The sequence below is a fragment of the Pristiophorus japonicus genome, chromosome 18 (assembly GCF_044704955.1).
Source record: "Pristiophorus japonicus isolate sPriJap1 chromosome 18, sPriJap1.hap1, whole genome shotgun sequence".
Lineage (NCBI taxonomy): Eukaryota > Metazoa > Chordata > Chondrichthyes > Pristiophoridae > Pristiophorus > Pristiophorus japonicus.
The window spans coordinates 26,819,603-26,832,655 of NC_091994.1; the positions used below are offsets into that span (position 1 = coordinate 26,819,603).

A 13,053-nucleotide genomic window follows, 5' to 3' on the forward strand; every position below is an offset into this window, starting at 1 on the left:
ATCTTGCGCATAGCTGGCATTTCCCAGACTTCTGCATGCTCCTGAAATATCTCCCATTCCCAAAGAAGTATGAGATTCCCACACGTACTCAGTGTATTGTTGCCAGGGAGATTGTGTGAGGAAGCTGTGGAATAGATGGTGGAATTGTAATTCCTAAATCAGCGTCTACTGCAACGTGCTCAGTAGGTGAGGTTGTGGCAGTGGTGTAGCACAACTGCTCTGGGACTGTTTTAGATTGGGACAATTCAAAGCTGTTTTACATTTTTAGCTGTGCAGGGAGCATTCTGCCCCTTTGCTCACTTCTTGTCACTTTTGGAAATGAACTAAAATTGCCAATGTGGGTTTAATTAAGTGCACCATTCAAGGCTGATACACTAATCAGAATCTTCTTTGGTTTGGCCAGCAAATGTTATTACAAATTCACTCTGCTAAATAGTTTGTGAACCTCTTAATACTATGCATTAAAAATATTCTAGTTGGTAAATGTACTGTTTGGTACTGAGCAATACAGGCCTTGAAGGTACTGGTTTGTGGTGTTCGTGACTAGGGCAGTGGGGACACTACTGTTTACCTCCATGTCCTTGAGCTAAAGGGGGGAAAATGCGAAAAATCAGCTGGGGCTCTTGCTCCTGATTCACTATTCTCTGTTGGAATGTGCTTGTGTGTAAGAGATGTTCCCTGTTTGTGTAGAACAGACTAATAGTTACTAGCTTCTCATTGACAAACATCACTTATGTTAAGTAGCAGAGAGCTTATTGGCCCCCATAAAACAATATCAGTTATTTTTCAAGGGAAGGGCAAAAAATTGGAATTAAAAAAAAAAAATCTACCATATTCAATACTACTAGGGGCCAAAATTCAGCCTCCCAAAAAAGCCTCTAACCGTCTGAATGCAGCGGAGGCGAATGGCCTCCACCAGCGAAATTCACCTCGCGGTGGGGATTTTATCCGGCGGTTCCCACTTCCGTTGCACTGCTGCCGTAGGTGCGTAATCAAAGCGCGCACCGCCGATCTTCCGCACCTCCAGCCAAATTCACCGCGAAAAGTCTTTGTCTTTAAGTCTTTGATCTGCCACGCGGTGCCCCCAACAGCTTTTGTTGGTGCACCTTGCTTTCAGTGTGAGAGACATGGCAGTGCGGCAGGTATACAACTGGGAGGGCCCACTGCCGCCATGTTTTTTTGTTAACTGATTGCCAGGTCGGGCCGACAATTATGCCCCCAGTCTCGCCTGGGCCACTAACAGACAGCCTGGCACCCCCTCATGGGTGCCAGGCCTCTGGCCCGGCTGAAACCCTCCCCAGTGGATCGAAGTTTTGAAATGCCGAAGGCTCTCCCCTTTAAGCGAAGGGGAGAGCCGTGGTGACGCACGTGCGTCATGATGTCATCACCACTCCGCTGATGAATGACAGCGGCCGCGACTCCGTCCCGCCTCCATTTCCGCCCCTCTCATTGACAATCTTCTGCTTTTCGCCCCCAGTATGGCCGACTTCCGGTCTGCCTGAAAAATAATGGCTAAATTTCCCGAAAGAGGCCACACAACGCGGCGAAAAAAGCACTTTAAAAATGGTAGGTGCGCCAGGTTTCCGGTGGGCTTGACTTTCTACCCCCTGGTGTGCAGACTTTTGTTTAAAGACGCATGTTCATTAATTTTGTATCGCTTTAATTAAAGCAAACTGAAGGGTTGCATTTTATCCGAATATTTTATAGAAGTTTGAGCACTGGCATTTTAAGACCCTTCCCTTCTCCTGCACCTCGCACCCCCCGCCCCCCCCCCCACCACACCGGGGCCCACGCACACGCACACAATTAATGGAACGAGCATATAAGCAAGATAAGTTCTTCTTTCCTTTTTTGTGTCTTAAAGAACAAATTGCCCTGAAGGTGGCATCAAAGAGTCATCAGTTCCAGGTTGAATTTGAGGAAGAGCGATTCCATTACCAGAACCTTGTGAAAGAATTCTCCCGCCTAGAACAAAGATATGAAAATCTGAAAGATGAAATGACCTATATTAAGGTAATTTTAGCTGAATTTTGTCAACTTATTGTAAATATTTGGAGGAAATTCATGTGCCACAACTTTTTTAACAAACAAATCCAAGAGCGATTTTTGACTGTGTATATGATTCCCCATATTTTATCCACTCTTAAACATTCAGAACTCATCAGTAATGGGCAGAAACAATGACCAGATTCTTTTATGGGGCACTACAGCAAACTAATGCTGCAATTATACTGCATTTCTTGCTTTACTGAAATGAGTGTTTCACCCTGCAGCAATATAAGATGAACTGTATAACTGATATTTTCTGTTAGAGGCAGTAGTTTGACCTACTTTGGCTTTTCACGAGTATAAAATCAACCCTAAGCTTCAGAGTCTGCTGGGCTGCCAATGTTTCTACAATAGACAATCTCCTCTTTTCTCTCGCACATAGTGGTTGCTGTTTCCTTCCTTTATTCGGAAAGGAATGACTTGTACTGGATTATGTCTTCTGTCCATTTTGATACCTGAGGACAGGGTTTTGGCAGACTGTTTGAGGAGCGCCCAGCAGGACCTCCTAATTTTCTCCAACATCCACTTATTTCTTTGTCAGTCACTTGGAGACCAAGAGCAAAAATCTAGGCCATCTTTTTTCAAGCTCTCCCAGTTTAGGGGCTCTGATCCCCTCTCCTATTCTCTATATGGGATATATTTATTCTTTGAATTTGTTTATTCAGAAGTTTTATATCCTACATTATCAAAATATATTTAATGTTGATGTATTTAGGGAACTCATTCTTTTAATGAAAGACTTATCAAAGTAATTTCTCTGTGCAGCAAGGTTTAATTATTAGAAACCATTTATTATGTTGAAAATGACATTTAGGAAAACTCACTTCAAAATTTAATGCAGTCAACTGTTGTGTATGCAATAACTCAATAGGCTTAGTACCGTGAACTCAATCAGGTGCGACCTGACTCTACTTCATTAGCTCTCAGTGAGGATTAAACACTGAGGCTTTCTTTATATACAAGGGCTGCACGTGTGTGTTTGTGGCCCAATGACCACCTCCAGTCGCTCCCTCTGGTGGTAGGTAAACCCAGGCATACATACATTATATCAACCTTTTTTTAAATTTTGGCCAACTCCAGGTCATGTAAGAAATTGTCCAGTCGGAGCAGCCTAATCTGATGTCAGTTGTAGTCTTTTTGGAAGAAGCAGAAGCCATTGCACAGGAACTGGACATAAGAAAATGCCCCTTTGTTTTGTAATTTCTGATAACTTCCCCTGTGGAAATGTAAACTGTTACTAAATGTGAAGTCATTTTAACCTAACCTGCCTGATGGGGAAACAGGCGGGATGAGATTGGCCACGCATTTTATACTCTGCCCCATTTCCTAATCAAGATGAGTGAGAACTTCCTTCAACTCCACATCAAGACCAAGGCTATCCTGTTCAGCTATCACCAAAAAAACGCTACCTCCTTCCTAGGTGACCACTTGGGTTGAGGCCGACAGTGAGCAACTTCAGTGACCTATTTAACCTGAGCTGAGTTTCAAATCCCACATTCTCGCTCCTGCTGTCTCTTTCTACTTCTACATTATTGCCTGCCTTCACCCCGTTTCACTCCTGCTGTTGGAACCCTTTCCCACATCTGAGAGTTCTTGTGACTCACATTTGTGTACTTAGTGGTAAGTTTTTGTTTCAAGTTTCTTTTTCCCAAATTTTCTTTCACACCAAAGTTCTTGCTGTTTGCTCCAAAATCTTCAGTAGTTCTCTTGCTTTGCTATTTCCTTGTGTGCTGTCAATATATCGTTACTTGTTTTCAGAAGATTGTCAATTGACATTCTCTTACTACTCCCAATTTGTGAAGCACCTTTGAGTATAATTTTAACTTTTTTAAAGAAATATTATTGGTGTTCGGCTGTTCAATATATTTTTCTTGTATTGTCCTGCTGTGTCTCTGGCTATACTTGTGTCTCAATATTGCTAACACATTGTTGGTTTAACTATGCCTTTCTTTTTAGTCCTTTGTTTACTTGATTTTTAACTATTCCAAATAAATTACTTTTTATTAAACTGATTGATTTATTCTCAATTCACCCAAGTTTTTTTTGGAGTTCAATCTTTTACTCCTGGGTTTTAGAATGATAAATGGTGCCTTTAATCTTTGCAGATAGATGTAACCAGATATCACTGGCAGCTGTTTTCCTGTACTGTACCTCATTGCTTATCCCTGGCCGGAATCGAATTGATTCAGTATTTTAAACTATTATGTTACCACGTGCTATCATCATTTGTGACTCAGCATGCTTACATTTTTAAATAGGTAAATGAAATGAGAGGTGTAGATACTGCAGAGACATGTAGCACGATTAAGGTATTGTAAATATTTTTACAGATTTACAGAATTGTCCAGATATAGAAGTGACTAGATTTGAATTCTAAACAAGTCTGAATTGTAAAGCTATGTTTGCTATAATGCTGAGTTGTTGCCGTAAGTATCATCCACAAGTAATTAGCTACGAGTTGGATCTCATAGTAACTTAAATTTGATTTACAGCACTTTATTCCTACCCTTCGCTGTATTGGATGAGGACGAGTGGTAATAATGAAGCATTATGTAATCTATCATTAGTGTGTATTTTAAATCAAATACTGATTTCTTTCTAGCTTGCTGTTGCTTGTGAACTATGGCAATCTATGTAAAGAACATCCTTGAGATAGTTGGCATTTTGTTGGGTTGAACTAATTTTATAAGCTTTGTGAAAATAAATTCTAATGCTCACTTCAATGTAGAGTACAAAGAATAATGAGCCTACAGTAATATTTAAATGTTTACTAGTTTCAAGAGCTTGAAAATGAGAACCAGAAACAAAAGAATGAGATCGATCAGCCAAGAGAAGTTGTTGGTGATACTGCTACAAATGACACCAGAGAACAAAACGATGCTACTTACAATCTGCTAAGCCAGCTCAAAGCAGCCACTGAAGAGGCTGAAATACTTAAAGAACAACAGATTTGGCTAAAATCTCAGCTCCTTGGGGCAAGAAAGGAGATTGATGCTATGAAAAACAAGGTAAGTGAAGTTTGATGCTGTACTAAAGAAATACTATTCCAGAGCTCTGAATCAAATGCATTTTAGGGTCTCTTGGGTTCCTTCAGTTGTACCCAAAATAATTCCAGGGATACCTAGCGGTTTGCTTTTGATTTGTCTACAATCGTTTTTTGATATAATGGAAAAGTTGCTGGTGCCTGAACTTACAAGCAGATCATTCAATTTCCTCCTTGTGAGCAAACATTTCATGCCATTGGCCATTTCTTCTGAAATTATTGCTTATTTATATTCAGAGCGTGTAATCGCATCATTTTCTTTTTGGCACTGCCTTGCAGCCACTTCTAGATATTTTAAACTGAAGTTTGTATGAGGAATATGTATAGGGCTGAGATTTAAATTGAGTGCTTCAACTAAGTGTATGCTTCACTTCTCCATTAAACAATTGCATTTCTCTCATGCTGTGTAGGTCTCTCTTGTAGTGTGGCATAAATTAACATGTTCAAACACTAAATCAGTGTGGTTTTGCAGCATAGAAATGGCATTAAAGGTTGGAACAAGACAAAATGTTATACCAACATGTTTTGACTTGGGAGTTCATAGAATTATAGAAATTTATAGCACGGAAGGAGGTCATTTCAGCCCATGTCCGTGCCAGCCGGCTGGCCAAGAGCTATCCAGCCTAATCCCACTTTCCAGCTTTTTGGTCCATAGCCCTGTAGGTTACGGCATTTCAGGTGCATATCCAAGTATTTTTTAAATGTGGTGAGGGTTTCTGCTTCTGCCACCCTTTCAGGCAGTGAGCTCCAGACCCCCACCACCCTCAGGGTGAAGAAATTTCCCTCGTATCTCCCCTCAATTACTTTAAATCTGTGTCCCTGGTTGTTGACCCCTCTGCCAGGGGAAACATAACCTTCCTTTCTACTCTCTCCAAGCCTCTGATGTATAAAATTGAATCAGGTCTCCCCTCAGCCTCCTCTGTTCCAAAGAAAACCGACCCAGACACAGTTATATTATGTAGATTTGCATCTTTAACTTTCCACATAGTTTGAATTCCAATCTAACTCATGCCATCTGGTAGAAATGAGGGAATCGAATTTGGGTTGTGGATGCCGCCTGTTACCACATGCGGGGGGTAGCAAAGGCCTACCTTCGACGGTAAGTGTTGTCCATGCCCTGGCTGAAATTCAGTAGGCTCTTTGGCAGAGGCAATGCTGCACCAGCTAACGTCGCCCGCATAGTGATGTCATCCAGCGTGCAACGCCTCTATCGTGATGTTTAGTTTTAGTTAGTCGGTCTTCCCGGCAGGCTGGAATAAGTGGTAAGTAAACAGCGGAACTCGGGCATAATCGGAGCGCAAGATAAGTTTAAAAAAAATATATATATTTTTTTTCATTAGTTGTAACAGGGAAGCTTGTGCGTGCGTGTGTGTGTGGGGGGGGTGGGGGGCGGCGAGGAGGAGAAGTTTGAGGTTTTTTTCCTGTTTTCCAGCTAGCTTGGCGGCAGCCTCCCACAGCGAACTTCAGTCGGCCTCCTGAGCTCCCGCTCGAGAATGAGTGTGCAATGCCACTTTTTAGCATTGCTCTCATCTTTGGGCGTAAAAACTGAATTTGGCAGTTGGTGCCTGCACCTAACGCCTGGCGGTAAAATCAGTATTCGGGCGGTGACACCACCTCAAAAACGGCGGTACCGAATTTCGACCCCGAGGTATTTTGCCCTATTAGAGAAAAATTGAGAGTTCAATTCATATCCCTTTGATTGTTTCTGTTTATCTGCGGAAGTGGCTTTTGTTTGGCAGATCCTCAATACACAACTTTGGAATTGTGCATATGAAATTGATGCATTTTCATGCTACCACAGGCTTAACTTCAATATCTGAGCACTTGTTTTGTGATCTTATGTGCTATATAAACCTTGTAAAGATTTTCATCAAGGTATCTTAATATTGATTAACTGAGTTTGGTCTTCAGTTGTGGTATGGGCTGGTTAGCAACCATTGTAGTCTGAAAATACCACCAATTTATAGCAACATACAAGGAATTCACATTGCATAACAATGTGTCACGGTCTGCTGTGTATGCATTTTCCATCTATAACAGTTACATTTGGCTTTGAAATCAAAATGTTTACCATCATTTAGATAACTCAAATATTTCTGCGAGTTTCTAATTTATTGCCCTAAAGTAAAGTTGAGCTGTACAGAGGCAAGGAGTATTCATTTTGATTCTAATTGTCACAATTTTTCACTGAGGTTGAAGCCTCCTGCTACATACACTGGAGACCTCTGGAGTTTAATTAACTTTACAGTATCTCCCAAAGGATGAATTCTAATTTTTAGACTGCTATTTTTGGCGCAGGGATTTAAAAAAAAACATTTTAATAGGTCAACTTCAAATATCCACAATAGAATTCAGGACTTGGGTATTTACAATCCTTTTGTTAATTGGAGCATTATGGATTTATGATTGCTGTGCCCCTCAATTGGGCAAATTCATATTAATTTAACATGACTAATATATTATTTTTTGTAATTTCATTTGCACGCTCCTACATAAACCATGAAAGTTGCCCAGTGGGAAGATCTCCATTCCCAGTTAGTTTGTGTAGAGTTGAGTTTTGGTAAAGATCTTTTCTGCATTTCAACTTAGTTTTATATTACCTTCACTCATTTTATATAATCTAATGAGAAATAAATTCAATATGTTAAAAGATAAATAACATTAGTATATCCATTTTTAAAAATATCAATTGGATCGAGGCTTTTCAGCATAGTGATATTTTCACCAGGGTAAGAACTTTCACAGTGCTTTGCTATGTGTTGTCTGTCTTTAAATGACTCACTTGGTGTGAATTTTTATATTCTTCAAAATGAAGGATGTCTGTCCTGGAAATTTTGGACATCCATTGTCTGCATGGAGCACTTCCGGGTTAGGAATAGCATATATAAAAAAAAAGAAAATGCTGGGGACTCTCAGCTGGTTAGGCAGCATCTGTGGAGAGAGAAATCATTAATGTTTTAGGTTAATGACCTTTCATCTGAACTGGAAGATGTTGGAGATGAACAGCCTCTAAGCAGTTGCATCCCTGTCGCTCACCATCTCGCCGAAGGGTGCTCCTCAGTGCATCCCACCGTAGGCAACTAGGCCCATACAGTAGAGCCTGGTCTCCAGTCGTCTTGAACCCCCTTGCCACTGGACCAAGACCTTGCTCTGCTAAGTCAGTGTGGTGGCTGGTCTGCAATGGTCATCCCAAATAAAAAGAAGTCACGCACAGGCATCTTCCACCCTTCAATATGAAGTTCGGGACCTGGAACATCAGGACCCTCATCGACAATCCCAACAGCGACAGACTGGAATACTGCACCGCCATCGTTGCCTGGGAACTCAGATGCTTCAACGTCGACATCGCCGTCCTAAGTGAGATCCGGCGGGCAGGGGAAGGCCAGCTCAAAGAACAAGGTGGTGGTTACCCAGAAAGGCAACCCAGAAGAAGAATGCTGTCTCCATGGAGTTGGCTTTGCCATCAAGAATGAGCTGCTCGGCCACCTCAGACTCCCCTGCGGGGTAAGCGAACGTCTCATGACTCTCCGGTTCATCCTATCCCGGGACCAGTGCGCCGCAGTTATCAGCGTGTACACCCCAACACTCGACGCAACAGATGAGACCAAAAAAGAATTCTACTCCAGCCTCGAACAATCACTGTCCCGAGTCCCTACGGACGACAAACTGATCCTCCTCGGGGACTTCAACGCCAGTCGGTAAGGACACAGACCTCCTGGAGAGGCGTGATCAGCAGAGAGGGGGTAGGGAAAACCAACTCCAGCGGTACCCTGCTCCTGACAAAATGCCTGGAACATGACCATGTCATCACCGCGAACACCTTGTTCCACCAGAGGGACAAGTACAAGGCATCGTGGCAACACCCTCGCTCCAAGCACTGGCACCTGCTCGACTATGTCGTCATCCGAGCGAGGGACCGCAAGGACGTGTGCATCACCCACGCCATGACAGGAGCCGACGACTGCTGGATGGACCACCACCTAATCCGCTCAGTCATTAACATCAATATAGCCCCAAAGCAGCGATGGGAACAGAAACAATGCCACAGAAAAATCGACGCCGGGGCACTCAAAGACCCAGTTAAGAAAGCCCTATAGAGCCAGAGCCTCGCTGCTAACCTGGCAACCCTTGATGACCCCGAGACGCAGAGTGCCCACAGAGCCTGGTCTGCCCTCAAGGCCACCATAACCAGAGCCTGCGACGAGACGCTCGGTCACTCAACCAGGAAACACCAAGACTGGTTTGACGAAAATGACCAGGAGATCCAGGAGCTTAAAGCAGCAACCCAATTCGGGAGCAGCAAAGCAGTTCTACAGGTAGCTGAAGGCCGAGGTCCAACAAAAAATCCGCGACCTAAAGAATAGATGGTGGGACAATAGCATACCGGGAGATCTCCGATGCTGTAATCGTGACCATCTTCAAAAAAGGGAGCAAGTCCGACTGCGGCAACTACAGAGGAATCTCATAGCTGTCGGCCACTGGGAAAGTCATCGCAAGAATCCTCCAACTGTCTTCTCCCTGTGGCTGAAGAGCTCCTCCCAGATTCACAATGCGGATTCTGTCCACTAAGGAGTACAACGGACATGATCGCTTTTTGAATCTAGTCACAATACAAGAAGTTTGAAATTTAGTTGCAGCTGTAATGGTCTACCAAGCTTAATTCTATACAGATGTTTTCAGTCGTGTTTGGTTGTCTGCAAAGCTTCAGGGAAGAACCAAGATCCCAAACAAACATGGCATAATTTGTTCACTTATTTTGACAGGTACACACATCCAGAAAGCCCCAGTATCTGTTTTTGAGAATAATTATAAAAGACCCAACTGAGTTAGTTTGTAATTTTTCCAAGAGAATAGTTCAAGCCAATTTCAGCCCCATGGGTGATGGGAAATACAAGAAAAGAAACACTGTTTATAAAATCAGCACATTTTCTCTCAAATCTGATCTTTGGGAGCGATGCACACAAGATTGAGTCCATATTTTATAGGGGTTCCCCATTAATGGCAAATTGTAGGAAAAATATGGTATCGGTTTTGTTTCCAAGAGGCTATTGTATCTTGCAGGTCCAGTGACTTGATGGGATAAATCAGTTGTTGGGTAGTTGAGGCTTAAACCAACATACCATAGTAGTTAAAATGTTGCCTATTTGCACAATTCTTTTCAATTGCCTACATCAGCTAACCTATTCCGTGGTTAATGGAGTATTTCTGTTTACAGGCTGGTATGGCCGACCTATTTGGATTGCCTAAAGTTGGAAATAAAATGTCTGAGGAGGATCTCCGATGTGCTTATGATGCTGTTCGTGTGGCCAACAAGTAAGTAAATGTGAATTTGATTGGAGCAGAAGCAGATTCATAAATGTAATCAAGGAGAACAATCTTGTGTATTGGCCCTTTTTATCTATTTGTGTCTCTTTCTCTCCCATTTCTTTTCCTTCAGAATAACCAAACTGACCCATAGGGCACATATGAAATCTGCCATTTGAAACCCAGGCAACTCATCGTCTTTGTATTCATGTACTACTTGCTGGTTTGTCCTAGAATTCTAGTGGCGTAGAATCAACACAGCAGCACAGAAGGAGGCCATTCAACCCATTGTGCCTGTGCTGACTGTTAGAAAGAGTTTATCGAATGAATCCCATTCACTGCTCTTTCCCTACAGCCCTGCAAACTAGTAAACATTGAATTATCTTTTGAAAGTTATTACTGAATCTGCTTCCTCCATCCTTTTTAGGCAATGCATTCCAGATCATCATAATTCACTGTAAATAATACAATATTCTCCTCATCTCCCTCTGGTTCTCTTTATAATTATCTTAAGTGTCCTCTGGTTACTGACCCTCCTGCCAGTGGAAACAGTTTCTCCTTATTTACTCTATCAAAACCCTTCGTAATATTGAACACCTCTATTAAATCTCCCCTCCTCCTGTTTAGATCTTGCGGAATGTGCTGGTGGACCTTGATACTGAGCACCAACATAAGAACATAAAAAATAGGAGCAGGACATACTGCCCCTCGAGCCTGCTCTTCCATTTTAATATGATCATGGCTGATCCGATCATGGACTCTGGTCCATTTCCCTGCCTGTTCCCCATAACCCCTTATTCTCTTATCGTTTAAAAACTGCCTATTTCTGTCTTAAATTTATTCAATGTCCCAGCTTCCACAGTTCTCTGAGGCAGCGAATTCCACAAATCCACAACCCTCGCAGAAATTTTTCCTCATTCAGTTTTAAATGGGCAGCCCCTGATTCTAAGATCATGCCCTCTAGTTCCAGTCTCCCCTATCAGTGGAAACATCCTCTCTGCATCCACCTCGTCAAGCCCCCTCATAATTTTATACATTTCAATAAGATCACCTGTCACTCTTCTGAATTCCAATGAGTAGAGGCCCAAACTACTCAACCTTTCCTCATAAGTCAGCCCCCTCATCTTCGGAATCAACCTAGTGAACCTTCTCTGAACTGCCTCCAAAGCAAGTATATGCTTTCGTAATTATGGAAACCAAAACTGCATGCAGTATTCCAGGTGTGGCCTCACCAATACCCTATACAACTGTAGCCAGACTTCCCTGCTTTTATACTCCATCCCCTTTGCAATAAAGGCCAAGATTCCACTGGCCTTCCTGATCACTTGCTGTACCTGCACAAGTACCCCCAGGTTCTGCTGTACTGCAGCACTTTGCAATCTTTCTCCATTTAAATAATAACTTGCTCTTTTTTTTTCTGCCAAAGTGCATGACCTCACACTTTCCAGCATTATACTCCATCTGCCAAATTTTTGCCCACTCACTTAGTCTGTCTATGTTCTTTTGCAGATTTTTGTGTCCTCGCACATTGCTTTTCCTCCCATCTTTGTATCGTCAGCAAATTTGGCTATGTTACACTCTGTCCCTTCCTCCAAGTCGTTAATATAGATTGTAAATAATTGGGGTGCCAGCACTGAGATTGCCGACCCGAAAATGAGCCATTTATCCCGACTCTCTGTTTTCTGTTAGTTAGCCAATCCTCTATCCGTATTAATATATTACCCCCAACCCCGTGAACTTTTATCTTGTGCAGTAACCTTTTTATGTGACATCTTGTCAAATGCCTTCTGGAAATCCAAATACACCAGATCTGTTCATGTCTGCAGCTTGAGGAGGATGCAAATTAATGGCAATGTGGATCATAGCGTGATGAGACACTGAGCATTGTAGAACTAAAAGTAAATTAAAAAGGAGGAACTTTAGGATAGCTGAAAGAAAGGCAGGGAAAGGAGCAGTTTGAGGGAAGGTCAGGGTGAGCAGCCAGTGAAACTGATAGAGCAAGTGGAAGGAAGATGGGAAGGGGCAAGGGGAAATCAGTGGAGGGAAGGGACAGGAATCAAAATGAAAAATGGGCTAAACTCACCCCAGGAAGTTAAGTCTTATTCTTTCAGTCTAAGTACCCTTTTAACAATGTGATCGATGTAAATTACTGCCAATCAACCTCTCTGACACTCAAAATGAACTATTACAAGTGTGAAGTCTCATTCTTTCAGGTTTTATTGTTTGAGATTTTAAAAATGGAAAATTAACAAAAATTACTTTTCCTTTTTGTATTTTTTCTCCCTCTCTTAATCCAATTTCCCCCTCTCTTTTTCTTGACTTTGGATTCACCCACTCTAACTTACACTTCCTTTTCAGTCTTTGCGCTTTTTACTTCACAAGCCTTGAATCTGATTGGTTAAGGAGATGCACAGTTGCTTTCCCTGTTCACTCGGGACCCAGATGATCTTTTTCCCTCACTGCGCCTTTATCAGCTCGCACTTCCAGCAGCTTGCCACGCAAAAAATAAAAAACCGAAACATGCAGGGGCAAGTCTAACGAACGGCAGATGCCCTGCTACTGCAAATTATGGCCCATTATTTTTCAGGATTTCCTTGAATGAATGATGTATGCAGGAAGATTAGTTGTATCCTCTGACTGTAGAGACCCTGAACCTA

The 13,053-nt window shown here is 42.3% G+C and overlaps 1 protein-coding gene across 1 annotated transcript in view; it reads left to right on the plus strand.

Moving 5' to 3' along the window:
- The window catches only part of LOC139229006 (unconventional myosin-Va-like), a 193,154-nt gene that overhangs the window by 133,034 nt on the left and 47,067 nt on the right, over window positions 1–13,053 (plus strand). Inside the window, exons 24-27 of the mRNA XM_070860669.1 lie at window positions 1,865–2,013; window positions 4,308–4,358; window positions 4,824–5,057; window positions 10,308–10,405. Of these exons, the coding sequence (XP_070716770.1) occupies window positions 1,865–2,013; window positions 4,308–4,358; window positions 4,824–5,057; window positions 10,308–10,405 (532 nt within the window). The remainder of the gene's footprint in view (window positions 1–1,864; window positions 2,014–4,307; window positions 4,359–4,823; window positions 5,058–10,307; window positions 10,406–13,053) is intronic.